Source organism: Drosophila mojavensis, unplaced genomic scaffold (assembly GCF_018153725.1).
Source record: "Drosophila mojavensis isolate 15081-1352.22 unplaced genomic scaffold, ASM1815372v1 contig_49, whole genome shotgun sequence".
NCBI lineage: Eukaryota > Metazoa > Arthropoda > Insecta > Diptera > Drosophilidae > Drosophila > Drosophila mojavensis.
Window position 1 is genome coordinate 2,986,194 of NW_025318872.1, and position 16,593 is coordinate 3,002,786.

Here is a 16,593-nt window from a genome sequence, read left to right on the forward strand (position 1 = left end):
CTGCTCAAATATTTGATTATCGTCTGGGCCCGAAGTTGGCGCTGTTGTTAAGCCTAACTGTTACTGTCGCAATTCATTGAATTTGCAGGGCTAATTAAACACGTTAACAACTGTCGCGATGCGTTGAAGCGTGCAGGGATAACTTTTAGTCATTCGGGACGCCAGACGCCAGCAAAAAGCGCAATAAGAGCACAAAGAACAAGAAACACAACTTTGCACAGTCTGTTGCCCTGGTTCCGTTTCATCCGTTTGCCCAGGGCTAAACACCAGCGGCTTGGTAACTGTCTATATATTGAAACTCCTATCTGCAGTAAGCCGCATCGTTTGCCTAATGTGAGTGGACAGTTTGCCTGGCGCCCAATCAAGTGTTTTCAAATTGGGTTAAGCGAGTGCCCCAAAAATGTACGAAATCAAGAAGAAGAGCGAACGAACAGCAGCAGCAGTCCCTGCTGCAAGCACCGTTCGTGGAAGCGAAAGGCGCTTCCAGGAAGCCGCATTGAGTAGAGCTGCCCACTTGCTGCACAATTGCAAATGCCGTTAAGGCGATGCTAGCAGCGAGCGCAAGCAGCTGTCCTGGCGCCGCCCTAAACCAACAACAATAGCAACTCAGAAAACACCAACAAAATGCGCTCAACTCAATTCACTCAAATGCTCACGTGCAAGAGCGAGAGCGTGCGCATCAAAGGGCAAACGAGCAGGACAACAACAAGTTTTGAGTGCATTGGAGCTTCTTACATTGTTGTTGCTGTTGTTGCTGGTGCTGGTGCTGGTGCTGTGTTGTAGTTGTTATTGTCGTTTTCGTCTGCCTCTCGCTGTTCGCCTCGTTTTCGTCGTCGTTGTCGTCGTCGTTTGTTGGCTGCGCCGCAGCCGACGCTTTCCAATGGGCGATTGGGCAAATTCAGTTGACACTCAGCTTTATGTGACAATTCGTCGGGCGAGCGGACGACAGCTGAAACAATAAAACGGTAAAAGCTTTGTGCCGACGGCTATACAATAAGAGAGAAATAAGTAGAAAAAGAAAGAGAAGCGCAATAAAAATAATAATAAATTCGCAGCGTTCAAATTAATTTGGTACAAACTAATTCGCCTAACGGAACTGCTCAATTAGCACTGGCAAAAAATGTATGATTAAGCGACGCGCGTGCAATAAAAATTATTGAGGGAAATTAACAAAATAATTATGCACACAAATTTATAACGTTTGTCAACACTTGTTCCGTTTTATATGCATTTGATAACACTCATTAAGTTTTAATTAATTGCCCGATTAAACGATCGTCATGTTTGCGCAGTCGCAGCGGGCTTGATAATCAACAACAACAACAACAACAACGATAACAACAAAAACAGCAACACTTGGAATATGTTGTATAATGTGCCGTGTTATCAAAACTTTTCAACACTGGATTACTACAAGGTGAGCTACGGATTCGAATCGCTGTTTTGTTATTAATTTGGAGTTGCTTCTCCTTTACCCGCCCGTTCGCTGCTCCCTTCCTTCCTCATTCTCAGTCGAATGGGCAACGAATTATGTTTATCTGAGTTCCTCATCTGCTTATGTCACTTATCATAACAAAATACCATTTAATAGGGTTCTACGTACGTTCGTTAGATCCTTTTAGTTGAAGAGAGAGAGGGCTACCTGGAGCTTTGATTATAGTATGAGGAATTTATGTTTTGATTTGTTTGCTAATCGTGCATTAAATTATTTGTATTTTTATAATTTTATCTCATCTGATTATTGAATTTATTGATTCTTCTCAAAAATATCATATTCACACTAATTCTACCTCATCCAAATTATGGAATGGAGAAAGATTTAATAATGCAAAAGTTGAATAACGTTAAGCTAAAATAAGACAAACTGGCAAATCCCGGATAATTGTAATCTGGATTAATCATAAGTACATATGTAAATTACATTTCAAATATTGTAGAAGATCCTACTTTTAATAAATTTTGATTGAATTTTTATTATTTTAAATTTCGAGTAAGCTAGATATTTTTATTTTAAGTGCACTCAATATTTTCATAAAATATTGTAATATCTAAAATGTTAATCAATATTCTCAATCTTTGGCAATTTCAAGTCGAGTATTCAATTTTCTTAGACCACACATATTGCATAATGCACAGCTCTTCAGCTCTTAAGACTAACTTTTCAACTTTCCAACTTTTGCTTTAAGCCTTCAATACATTTGAAATTTTAATATCTTTTTCCACATGAACTGCGCGTAATTACAAGCCTTTAAACCAAGACCTAGATCGAGTTCTAGATGCGAGAGAGATAGCCTTCAGTGAGCTGTAAGAAATCAAAAAACAAAATGGGAAAAAGGCAGAGCAGAACTGCAAATCTTTGGCTACTGAACTGAACCCAAAAGAATTGAGCCTTTAAATACTTGGGCCAGACAAAGGCCCAAGAGACAGTAGTCAAAAGGGAATTTTCAGCTTAAAAAGGGCACACAACAAAATAAAAGGATCCTGTCGATCGAGTGAATCATTTGACCAGAAATAAAACCACAAAAGGCCATACAAAACGAATTCGAATATGAGCGTGAATATGAGCGTGTGGATGTGGATGTGAATGTGAATGTGAATGTGAATACAAATACCAGAAGGCAGTAGGTCAAAACGGAGTTACAGATATGTAGATAGATCAGTGTAGAAATCTTTGCTGCGTTGTTGATTCACTTTTGATTGACAGTCATTATGTGTACGCTCTCTCTCTATATTTCTCTTTCTCTTTCTCTTTATTTTTTTTTTTTTGTCTTTTGGCTTGCTATCCCAGTCAGTTGGTTGCCCGGACAGCCAGTCTCATTACTGTTAGCTTGTGCCACACCCCCAGCCGCCGCCTTTAGCTGGCGTAACTTGAGCGGAGTTGTTGGAGCAAAGCAATTTGCGCTGTTGTCGCTGTTGCTGCTGCTGTTGTTGTTGTTGTTGCTGCTGTTGCTATTGCTGTTGGCGTTGCCAGTCGAAACGAGCAAATAGCAAAAATACACTGCGAAAAATTGCATTAAAACGATTTTATTTAGTTAGTGTAAATATTTTGTTTCGTAATTGCATTTGACTTAAATCTTGAAAACTTATTCAGAGTGAAAACTAAAATATATCTCAAAGTAGTAGATGCTAGATTTGAGTTTGCATCGATATACTCTCATTCAAGAATATTATTAGTTTATACCTTGTTTTATGAATTAAACGATCATCCAGCTCCGCTGCTATTCGATTGTAATTTATTATCCACATATTTATGTATATTAATAATTCAGATATTTTAATGAGTTCAATTTAAATCAAATTATTAACGATTTCAGTATTCCATATTTCTCCCTATATATGAATACTATAAAAATTTCTTTTCAGTTTAGTTTCTCCAAATTCTCCTTGAAACTATTTACTGTGTATATTTGGAGCAGCAACAAAATGGCGTCCATCGATGCGATTTTTTGGGGCGATGCTGGCAATGCTGTCGCTGCCTCTGCCGCTGCCGCTGCCTCTGTTGCTGCTAGCTCCGCCATTTTGTTTGTCTATTTGTCAATCTCATAAATGCAAATGCCAGAGCAACGCGAACGACGAGCTCTGCGGGCTGAGCACTCGTCCAGGCTGCTGCTGCTCCTGCTCCTGTTGAAGCCATTAGCAAATAATTTCAGCGAAATTTTTATTCAGCATTGTTGCGCTCAGACACACACACACACACACACACACACGCACACACAGACAGACAAATGCCGTCAGGATAATTTCATTGAAATTTGAGTCGTCAAAAGGAGCAGCAGCAGCAGAGCAACGAGGCAAAATGTACAAAAGGACGCCCTGCAGATGCCTTGCGCTTTTCGTTTTTCGCTTTTCGTTGTTGTGCGCTACGGGCGCGCCATTATAACAACAAACAATACAAACAGCAGCAGCAGCAGCAGCAGTAAGAGCAGGAGTAGGAGCAGGAGCAGGAGTCGGGATCAGAGGAGTGGTAGTATCAGGAGAGTGGGGGACAGGCATATATAGCTATATCTATAGCTGTAGCTGTTGTTGCCCCCGCAGCACTTGAACACTGCGGGTTTTTTAATTATACCCTGCAAGCACTCAAATTTATTTAAAAATGGGTATGTTGCGGTTGGGCAAGTGTGTGAAGCGAGCAGAAAATGCTGCAGAAGAATTAGAAAGCTATATTTAATTTGATTCATATAAATTAGGATCATGCCGCGCTTGTTGAAGTAATGTTTTAAAATATCGATAAATATCAATTTGAGATATTTCATTTAATATGATGCACGATAAATGATACACTATAATCTTGAAGACTTTATTCTGGTAAATCATCAACAGTAATGCCTATTGGAGTTTGCTATTCTGATATGATCATTTGACAGCGTCTCTGACTATATTTGATTTATGTCTTCTAGTAATAGTTGATCGATTAATAATTCGTCTGTTTTGGACTGCTTTGAACTGCATTATCTATATCAGATATGGTATCTAAAATCTGTACAGGATATCTACTAGTCTAATGCTAAAACTAAAATTACATTCGCTTGTTAATTTCATATGCGCTTCTCTCTCCATCGTTACAGCCACGCCCCTTTCGCACAGCATTTAAATGTTTGTTTTTTTCTTTTTATATTTGTATGTGTTGGTTTGGTGTATGGGGGGGAGAAGGAGAAGGAGCAGGAGAGCGTAATTATGGCAGGCTCGGCTTAATGTCCTGCGACAGTTTTACAGCATAATCTGCAATCTTTGCGCTCTTAAGCCGCTTTTTGTGCCTGGCATCGGGTCAAGGGTCGGCTTAAATGGCAAATGGTCTCGATACTCTGCCGCTCATCGATGTATTTGCTGGGCGTGGCACAGGAAGTGCAGCCAGAGGCACGAGATGGCATCTTTGTACTTTGCACTACCTGTACTACTACAGCGAAAGAGATAGCAACAGAGGAAGCGTCAGAGCGAAAGAGAGGGAGAGTGAGCTGGTCTCTCAAATGAACTTGTATGTTTGTTTACACGGCTCTAACTGTGTTTGTTTTTCCGCGTTGAAACTGAATTTCAGCAGTGGCAATAACAAAACTCTTAAATAAATAAATAATATGTGGGGCCAAAGCTCGGCAAAGACCGCCGTCATATGGGCACGGGCTGCAACTGCAGATGTGTGCGGATCAGGTTTACGTGCAATGTCATTTGACGGACTTGGGATCGTGCAAAACGCTCTCTCAGCTGTTTCAAACTATGTTGATTCTGCAAGTCTAGGTGTACAATTAGGAAAATGCTCAATCTGCAGAAATATATCTTTGAACAGATGATTTGCGGTCTTAAGAGAAGCTTTCTTCATCAATGTATTGATTGGCTGCGACACCTTCTGCCTTTATTCATACTCTGAATGCATTGAAAATGAGATATATGTATGGTAACATGAAAGCTCTTTAATATGTATAATTTTGCTCAGTATCTCAACAAATGTATACAATTTGTATCTTTTTTCTTAGAAATATCATCCATCTATTGTGCATATCTTATCCACAAATATCTAGAGTTATTTACTGAAATTAATCTTTGCAATTTCGTTTTATTCTCTATTTAATAAAGAATATAATTAATTAGAAATGAAGTTCATCATAACAAAATATCCAATATGTTGCAATTATTATCATTCATTCGGGTATTCTGAGAAAGTATTTATGTAATTTATGAGAATAATCAAAGTTTATTAGAATACTAAATACTTAAAGTCCTTCAAAACCTAGTCAACTAGATTTAGATTTATAAGTGTTATATCTACACATAGACATATTCAAATTTTTTGAAAGCAAAAGGAGTTATAATGCTATAATCTAAGCAAAATTGATGTTCAGAGACTCATGTATATCTTCTCGTCAACTCACAAATGTTTCTTAAGAGGCTTATTTAGTTAATTGAAGAAACATATTAAATGTTGTATATATATACATATACATATATATAGTATAGTATATATATAAAAACATTTATGAAATTTTTAAAATTTGTCTTAGTAATATTCAGAAACTACCTTACTTTTTCTCTGAAGCAGTTCATATTAAATTAAGTGATATCTCGTATCCTTTTCATATTTCTTACATCAAAATATTTAAATAAATCATTTTTGACTCAATTTTACTTTTGCACCCTCTTCTGTTACTTGTTTTGTGCATATCGCATTCCCTACTTGCGACATTATGCGGCTTATCAGACGTGAGCTGACGTCATGTTTGCTTTAAGGAAAACCACAAAATATATGCAATAAATTAGCATTCGAGTTACTTGGATTACACAGAATGCAACGTGACAGCCACTCAAATGCCGCTCATTCGTCGCCAGGGAGAGTTCCTGCCGCTCATGTCCATGTACTGTTGTATATGCTATGAGGACCTTCCGCTTGGTGGCATTTGCTTTGTTCGTTCCATTGTCCTGTTGCTGTGGCACGTAATCCGGTCGAGCTTAGCCCATTATCCTGCTTTATGTCGCCTGTCAGGCGTGCCAGGCCGTAGAAATTAGAGCAACCTGCCCGGATGCTGCATCTGCATCTGCACCTGAGTGGTTTGTTTTCGTTAGATTTTAGCCCTAATGCCCGCTAATGATTGCAAATATTTGGCCAGTCGAGGATTTGCGTACCTCTGACTCATCCGGCCGTTGTTCCAAATTTAAAAGACAGCCCCGAAAATAGACCAGATCGAGAATGGAATAGACCATTAGACAAGTCGTGTCGCGGGTCTGCGCAAAATCAATTGTCACATTCGACAGCATATATTGAGCTGTACCTGTGCGATCTATAGATAGCTGCAATGGCTGCTATTTTTATATACTTTCCGGATTTTCATCTAAAAAATTTTTTAAATAGATCTGGCTGAAAGTGTCCGTTGACGCAACGGCTAGGCCAGACACTAATGGGTATTTCATTGATGAAACTTTTTGCTGAATGTCTTAGAATAGCCGAAGGAGTCCATCCAATACTCAGAACTACGACACGAAAGTTTCGGCTTGTATTTCATTGATGAAACCCAGAGTAGAATGAATATGCGATTTCGCTGGATAGATAAAAAAGTATTTCAGTATTCTAGACGACAGACCTACAAATATAAGTTCCTTGGGCGTCAACATTTTAAAAGAATATTCGAATTTTTGACTAGTTCACGAAGTTAGAGAGTAGTATGGTATATTGGTGGAGTATATTGACTTGGTCCATGCATCTACAGCATCACGAGACTCTTGTCTTGGAATCAGTTAAATGTGTAGTATCATCTTAAGTAAGTTCCTAAAATTGCCAAGTTGATGCAGTTGATATACATAGGCCTCCTAGCTTATTGAGTTTGAATTGTTTAGCAGGGATTAACAACAGTGATATCCTGAGTTATCGCGCTTCTTTTAATTCGAAATTAAGAGCATTTAAACAAAATTGATATTTGTTTTTTGTCATCTACGAATATCAATCGTTTAGAGCTTTTTACTTATGCATGAGTATGTTGCTTTTTTTAAGGTCCTTCCAATTTCGAGTCTAAAGTCTTGAAAGTTAATGATAATCCATGGCTGAGCAATTATTTATTTTGTGAAAAACTAGAAGTTGCTTATGGCTTGATAATTAATATTGTAGTTTGATAAACATAGTATCTTCCATTACATCACAAGAGCATTTCTCCTACTTTCGTTTGGATTTCGAGTAGACAATCAAATGAATTAATTGCTTTCCCATCAGATTCTACATTTCCTACTTAAAACATTTATTTTGGTAGTCAGATACCTATATATTTAACTGTAGGTATATACCCATCTATTATATAGTCTATATAGTTGAGGAACAATCTATAGTTCTCCACAAGGAACGCATCTATATGGCTTTTGATCGACACGCCGCGATACGCAACTGTCACATCAAAAGCGCGCATATTTACAACGCACCGATAATTGGTGCTTGGTCAGGGAAGGGGCTTGGCTGTGGAGCAGATAGGTATGGGGTATCGAGCAGTGGGGTTGGGGTTTGCCTCTCCGCTTACAGCAATTCTCGTTAAAGCGGAACAACAGAAAAAACTATATATACTAGAGAATATGTAGAAAATGGGAACTAAACAAATGAGCTAAAGTACGACGAAATGAACTTGTCATAATTATTTGACAGTTGGCTTGATGATGATGATGATCATGATGGGGGTGATGATGATGAAGCTGCTGGCTGTTGGCTGTTGGGTATATGATTCCAGTTGCCTTCTTGGAAAACATGGTGCGGCACTTTGCTCGCAATTGATGTAAAACATTTTGTTGCCAAGTCAGGAATTTGACATGCGCATGCCACCCGGCCAAGGGTATATCTGCCCCATTTGGCCCCATATCTACCCCGTATAATGGTGTCTCTGCGGTTCGGCACTTTGATTTTGCTCGACAGTGTCGCGGCGCGGGGCAACGAGGTCAAGTGGAGAGCAGATTGTGAAAACAAAACGCATTCGACATTTGTGCCTCATTTCCGGTTCAATCAGGTAGAGTTGTGGTACGCCGATCACGGAACCAGCTCAATAGTTCAGACTCTGGAGACTGAGACATTCTGTATGATTAGTGAAGTATTACAGAATAGTGAGTTATAGGAGTTGCTGTTGGAAGTAAAATGAACGATTCTAGGAGTCACAAGGGACAAATCATAGAATATAAGAGCTAACTGAATCATAGAAAAATGGTTCAGCAGAAAGACAATCTGTGAGCTGATGAAAGCTTGAAATAATTAAGCTAGTTCAAAACCTCTTAAAATATATAGTCAGGAATTTGAAAAAGAACTGAACGAATGATAGAGTTAAGTAAATATTAATCCGGTTCAATTGAACTAGTGTCTAAACTATTTATTGCATTGAAGCACCAAGAAGTTGAGTTATCTCTGGGTTTACTTAGGTGTGGCTGATGTCACTCTGAAGGCGCAGACAGGCTGTCAGGCCAGCTGGTGCTCGAGTGGAGCGGCATGCAACCCTTCCGCCCTGCCAGCGCGTCTCCCTCCTTAGCTCCCACCACTGCTGCTTGCAATTAAGCGGCTCGCGAGTTTTTCGAGACAAATTTGTCGGCAATCAGCGTGCGACCTTTGACTTGTCTGCGATCGCATTGCTCGTTAGCAGTCGTGACAGTTTATCTTAAATTCTATTTCTCCTGTTATTTCTTTCTATTTTTCATAATAATTTTTACCACGAAATGGCCGACTGCCTGCCCCTAACATCGATTTTCCGGACACTCCGCATAAAATATCAAATTTCGTGCTGCACATTTTTCCTTCGAGGCTTCGCTCGCCCTGGGAAACGGAAAAACTGCATCGCGGGTCGCACAATTGGCAGCCAAAATGCCAGCAACAACAGCAAATCATTTACAGCACTCGCATTTTGCTGCCCATTGATTGGCGCGGAGGCTGAAACCCCGAAATTCGATAGTTCTTCGATCGCTCCCTAAAATTCTATAAAAAGGCATTTCTATATACATACTTTATATATGTATGAAATCTGCGCACCTGTTCACACGGCAAAAACTTAGGCAGGCTTGGAAAACTTGTGCTCGCCAGCAACAGTTGAGTTATGCTCATTGAATACTCTGTGCTCTGCTGAAAAGGGTATTTGCAGTTGGATAGAAAGTATTACTATTTTCCTAATATTGATAATTATCGATTTTTATTATTATCTACTAGTATTACATAAAAACTTTAATGATTTTCAAACCAATTCAAGGTCAAATAATTCTTTTTGCCTGTCTCTCTCCAGATTCTTTCAGTATATTTTGTCCTTACTCAATTGTTTCAAGTTATATTCTCTGATATTTTAAATACACGATATTACAATTAAATACATTATAATCACCTATCTGATATTTATTTGCTCGTTGATATCTTCCTTTAGTATCAAGGAAAGCAGCTACTAATTTACATATATAATTATCATATAATATGTATAAATAATATAAAAATTATTATCGATCTAAATATATGGAAAATCTATTTACTTCCTTCAAACTCACTGCGTTTTCAAAATCGATATAAATCGATAAAACAGTATAATTATACTTATATTATAATTGTAGGTATTGTTTGAACTTTAGTATAACTAAGCTTCATACATTATACATTCATATTCGTAATTTATAATTAAATACTCATAATGCATTTGCGTTCAGCATATCTACAAGTCGTGCATGCCCACTTGTTATCGGTCGCTGTCCTTTTTTTTGTGGCATACTTGTAATGGGATATGGGATGGCCCAACAGCGGCCTTGCGATTTAAGTAATTAAGTCTAACGGAAATAATCAACTATTTCTATTTCTATTTATACCTATATATATATCTACATATATATAGTGTATTCTTGCGGCACAGCCCGATTTAATGTGGCCAAGGTCTGTGCTGAAACCGATCCCACGAAGCGCTAGGGTTGCCTCGAGAGTCGCGTAATTGATAGCGACGACGACGACCATTTGTGGTATTAGATTGCCAATTCGAGTTGGCACAGTTTGTGCTACAGTCTGCTTTCAATAAAGAGAATCACATGTGACGAATTGAAGCAACTTGCCCTGCTCCTATCTGGCAACAGCAGAAATAAACAATCTATCTGTTAGCTGTTAGCCACGTGTATCTATGATACACGCATAAAAGGAATAAGAAGAGCTCTTGCAGTAGAGATAATCCTTGAATGATTCTCTGAATAGATGTTGGCATAATGAAGTAGTTAAAGTATTATTTTCGACATTACGTAATTAATGGAAAAAAATTGGGTTGGCATTCAAAACTTATACATATTCATGGCTTTGTCGTTATAAGCGGATTCTACTGTAGTATATTATATATGTCCATATTTGATAACATATATCGTCAATTTTATTCGCCTTCATCTTGCATTTTTCAAAGTTTTTATATTCTACTACCTATACCAAACCCTATACTTTCTTATATCTGACAGTTGTGGAGACTTTTATTCTTATATTTTAAAATCTCTATAAATCCTTGAATCTTCTTGCTCATTGTTTAGCTAATTGCATAACTGCAAGAAAAGTTTTTGAAAATTGCAAGAAAATATTTTCAATATTTCTCTGATTTTGCCTTCACATCCCATAAAGGGTTAAGATTTGCGTGTGAAGGGTTTACGATATGATAAGAATCATATCCAAGGGTTGTTCTCTACTTTGCCAATCATTTTTTTAATTAGCAAACAAAGAATCCGATTTCATGCAATAATTTGTAAAAAAAAATATATTGAATTTTTTCCAAAAAAAAAAAAAGAAGAAATATTTGCGCAGTGAACCTTGACCGTGACATCTTGAGAATAGGTCAACATTGTTGTTTAATTAGAGGACAATAGCTGTCAATGGCTTGTCGGAAAAGCTGGCGTGCTCTCACGGGGGGTTGGCGAACGCCATAATGCAAGATTTGAGTGCCAGCTGTGAGTGTGAATAAAAAACAAGGGAAGGAACTTGATAAATATTTTTCAATTTAATAAATAACACATATCATTATTTCATAGTTCTATATTTCCAAATGTAGCTTGCAAGGAGCGTTTCCTAGTCCTGATTAAACTTGAACTTATTGAAAACGGTAGTTTAAGAAGCTACCATCCTTATGGTTAACTTTATGTATGTAACCATTGAAGTCGTAGAGTCCTTATACATTATCTTTAGCAAGTTAACAAACTAATAATATTTAAGGACTCTACGACTACGGTCTACGGTCGCCTAACTTGAATAGCGCCCTCAATGGCTGCAATTTGAATGTTCTTAAGCAATTTAAAAAACTTTTTAACATAACATTTTGTTCATTTTAAGATCAAGAGTATCCAAGTTATAAGTAAACGAATCATAAATATCAAATATTCCTTTAAAAATTTACATACAAACTTAATTCAATGGCTCACGATTTATTTCTATTAAAAAATTATGAAAATTCTCGGTAGCTCAATTGAATATGTCGGTTCAAAAAAACAACTCTTTCATGTACACTGTAAAAAACGAATCATACTCGAATCACGAATCGTGGCTGAATAGCTAACTGAGCGGAACTATTATTGCTCGCCGATCACCATAAGAGTTCAGTAGTTCCTGTTCACGTTAACCAACGCATAACAAAATATCTATGTACACAAATCTTATCGCAGTCAATCTTAATGACTACTTAAAGCCACTCCGCCCCCTTGGAGAGTGCGCCCCTGGGCCAACAGGGGCTGAAGTGCGATTGAAGCAGCTGTTGGCACTTGGAATTTAATTGAGGCCCAGGGGTGCCATCTATATAAAAACCTCAACAATAATAAGTGTTAATAATTGTGTGTGTGGAGTGTTGAGTGTGTTTTTGTCGTAGGCTGTTTGTGAGCTGACACGCCCCACCGCCCTGCCGCCCCCTCCCCAGCCATTGGCTCGGCTACAATTTCAGTATACTTTCGCGAAAGTCAGAGCGTAACATGGCTAGGATTACCACACAGCATCCACAAATACCCCCTGGGATGACGGACTCCGGACTCCGGTCCCTGGACTCTGGACCCTGGACCCTTCTTCACTGAGCCCACAAAAAATGATTTGTTGTTGTAACTGGGCAACTTTACAAATTCAATTTGTCAGCGATGCTCGCAACGAGTCGAAGCGCGTCGCGTCGAGGGGTTGTTTTCTCTCCAGCTTTTTTATTCCAGTTTGCGTTGGCAAATTAAATTTCATAGGCCTGGCAACAGCTTAACAACAACAACAAAAGCAGCGAGTGAAAACATATGCTGCCTACTTGCGGGCGGTGGCGCCTGGTGCTGGTGCTCACTGTACAGTGTATACACGCGCAGGGCTGCATTTGATTAGAGCCGCTCGCCCAGGCGTGACTATTTAATTTGCTGTTGTTGTTGTTGTTGTTGTAGCGTGTTTGACACGCGCAAGTCGAGAGCGCATAATTAAATTAATTAGAGAGTCGTTCCCACAGGTAAAACAAGCCACACGCTCAACCTGCCATGGATATGCAGCCAGACATGACAAATACCCTGTAATTAAGTTGTCAATATAAATTGTTTTACTAATCGAACTATACGGTATATTAATTATGTAAAAATTTATACATATATTTTTTGCGCTTAAATATAGTTTTCTGTATGAAATTCCTTTTTTATTTATTAATCTGACTTAACTTGACTCAAAGAAAGTATTAAATATTTTACCTATTAAATTTTTCATTGTTTTTTTTTTTATGATATTAATAATTATTTAAGCATACCAACTCCACGTTTTTCTACCTCACTTTGTCCTAGAACTAATTCATTGACTTAGCATTTTTCTCTTACACTGTCAATCTACCCGCCTTACCAACTCCGTGCAGGGTATAGCAACCTGCTTGGTTCATCTTCACCCCTCGGTGGGCTTTGGCATTATGCGGCGGGCGTGCTCATCGGTTTTGATGCCTATGCCAAGTGACAGCTGACACACTTCGCTGCCGAGCTCTCCAGTTCTCTGGCTCTTTAGCTTTACGGCTCGCGTTCTCTCGGGCTCTACGTGGGTGGCAAGTTGTCCGGGCAACTGGGCATCCGGGTGGCTGTTGTGTCCGTGGCGGCTTTTAATAAAAATTCCTGACCAATGTTTGTGTTTCTCTGAGGTCACCATGGCAATGCAGCTCTTCACGCTCTCCACCTCTCCCCACTCCACTCTTCACCTCTCTTACGCTGTCTCTTGGCTTTGCCCCCTGCCTCTCCGCCGTAGCTATTGCAGTTGCCGATTGGCGCGTGCCTCAAACACAAACACGGGTTCCGCATAATTTTCATCGGAATGAAAGCATAAACGAGGCGTTCCACTGGCAACCCCGGTGGTCATTCATTCCAGAGAGACTCGCAAGTGTGAATCTCGGCTCCCCTTTAGCCCGAGCCCCAGCTGTGGGGCCCGTCCTCGCTCTGATAAAGCGCAAAATGCAATTTCTGGCACGGTTTATTTTCGGTACGTCTCAGAGGGTCCGCGCAAATAGTCCAAGTCATTGTTTCGCTCCCATTTGATTCATAAAAAAAGAACTACTGGCACATAAATATTTTGTTTTTATTATTTATGCACTTCCAAGTTCAGCAGCCTCAAGACCTGCTTTTATAGCATATTAGGTTATACGAGTTTCTGCTTTGAAATCTTACAACAAATATAGTTTTATTTTTCTTCTCTTGAATATATCAAAGACGCAACTGCAGCTCCATAAAGCCTATGAATTGCATTTTGAAAAATTCACTTCTAATTCTATGTCCCCTTCATAATGGGGAAAAACTCAAGGAGGTCCATTAGACATGTAGCTTTTATATGTATACGATTTTTATGAGCACTAGAAGCATTTCAATTATTTGTCCCATGTTTAGCCTCAATTTACATTGTTAAAACTAAGAATTCATTTGAAACTTTATTTAATAGACTGTTTTGGAATCCCAAACGCTACATCCGATATATTTTATAAACGGTATTTTTATTTAAATAATTGTACATGCATTGTCGAGCATTCGATTGATGATACTAATATGATGAATGCTTCCTAAATTTGCATTTTTATTTAAGGCTTGTCTTTTATTCGATTATAATATCATCTATAATAATTATCATTTATATTATTAATAAGGTGATATAATTTTACTGTCCAAAATATATCTTTTTGCTTGGATTTTAATAAGTTTATAGTTCTTCTCTTTACATTTATTGTCGTTGATTCGTCTTCTCTTAAATATATTTTTTGAATGTTTATGAATATTATAAGAAATTTATAAATTTACAGAAAAATTCAAATTATTTTTTTTTTTTTATGTTTCTTTATAAACTAAATTTATTTCATTTTTTTTTCTTTTCAAATATTTTATTTATTTAATTCACACATAACATAATTGTGTGTTTATTATAATTCATAAGGTATTAACATTATTAAACAGAGTATTGAGAACAATTTCTACGCACTGGGATTACTTAAACTTCTTTTGATTAGCAGCGTGTACATCGTTAACTTATCAATGTTCTGAAACTATCTCCTTCAACGCGCGTTGTCATCCTGTTGCGATTGTCTAACCAGTCATCTCATGCAACTTTGCATATGTATATAGTAATACAATTTACTAATGCATAATGCAAACATTTATTAAAGATTTTATGTCAAACTTGATTTTTATTGACTCAACCGTGACTCCTGCCCTATTAGCAATAGCTTAGTTTCCTAATAATTATAAAAATAGCTTCATAAAAGTGAAGACTGCATGAATTATTAGTAATATCTTAATTAATAATAAATTGTAATATTTTGTACCCAAATATATGTGTTTATATGTATGAAAGATGGAATTAATATTCCAATATATCTTCATAGATCTATATATTTGTAACAAATTCCATTTCCTCTCAAATGTGTCTTGTGCACGAAAAAAAAAATGTTTCTATTAAGCTAAAATATTTGTTCCATTTTGTTAATTTTTAATGGAAAATTAATTAATTTATTTTTAGAAATTTTCTTGCTAATTATAAAGGCAACGTTTTATTTCCACTGCGCTAATATGCAAACATTTATGAAAATCAGTTTTGTGTTTTTCTTTTGGTTTTGCTTTTTGGCATGAAAAACGTTCAGGAATTAGCCAATTAGGCGATTGCGGTTAACAAATTCGATTTCCATGAGAAATTGTGCAAACAAAATATTGCAATTTGTTGTTGTTGTTGTTGTTGTTAGCGGAAGTGCATGACACACTTCGTCGGACGTAGCGCACTTTTAACCCAACGATGGGCTGCAGGGTTTACTTTTAGCTGCTCGATTGCTGACTCGACGCGAATGGAATCGATTCGAGTCGGGCATTAAATATGCCTTAATCGGTTTAGCACGATCGTGAGACAACATGTCGTCAATTATATCTGCGCGCGATCATCAGCCAGCCAGAGTCGAGAGTCGAGAGTCGGGAGTCGGGAGTCGAGGAATGGGAGACGAGAGTCGCACCAAGTGCTTTCTGGCTGTCTGTAAACAAATCTGCGCACAATTTACAATTTCGCTGCATTTGCAGATATTTTTGCTTCTTCTTTTCGCGAAGCTGCGGCCGGTCGCTGCCTCTGCTGCATGTTTGCTGAGTCGCGCACATTTGTTTGGAGCTGGACTTGGAGTTGGAGTTGGAGTTGGGGCGACTCGTCCGTCGTCCGTTGTGAACGTGCTGATCGTGCGCTCGAGAGCAGGCGAGGAGGCCATGCATCAGGCGGATGTGACGGGGTAGGCGGGACAGACGGGGCAGGCAGCACAAAGTGTTTAAGATTTACGTTCAGTTTTGATCGGGCTGGACCTCCCCGGTGCTGTATTAATTTAATGCAGCCAGGCAGAGGTGGACCTGGGGGTCTTGGACCTGGGCGCCATTTTGCAGCGTTCAAGCGGGTTCAACACCTGAGCCACCTCACCTCTCTCGCTCTCGCTCTGTCTCGCTGTCTCTTCCCTTTTCACTCGCACTCAAGGCGTTGTTCAACGCATTTTTACAACTTGATCTGAAGTTTGGCCTGGCTCCAGCATCTAGATAAGCTCTCTCAGCCTGGCTAAAAACACAGCCAATTGCTCGTCGTTGTTGTTGTTGCGGCTCGTTGTCATTTGTCGTTGTTTGTTTGTTTGTTGCTTGTCGTGTTAGCCCGACACTCGCGAAGAACATTGGCGATGCGTCATG

At 38.5% G+C, this 16,593-nt stretch overlaps 1 protein-coding gene across 1 annotated transcript in view; it reads left to right on the forward strand.

Annotated features, from left to right (window-relative positions):
• Positions 1-889: 889 nt before the first annotated feature.
• LOC6578008 (developmental protein eyes absent) overlaps positions 890-16,593 on the forward strand; it is a 31,284-nt gene continuing 15,580 nt past the window's right edge. The window contains exon 1 of the mRNA XM_015165943.3: positions 890-1,417. Coding sequence (XP_015021429.1) covers positions 1,364-1,417 — 54 coding nt within the window. The 5' untranslated portion in view covers positions 890-1,363. The remainder of the gene's footprint in view (positions 1,418-16,593) is intronic.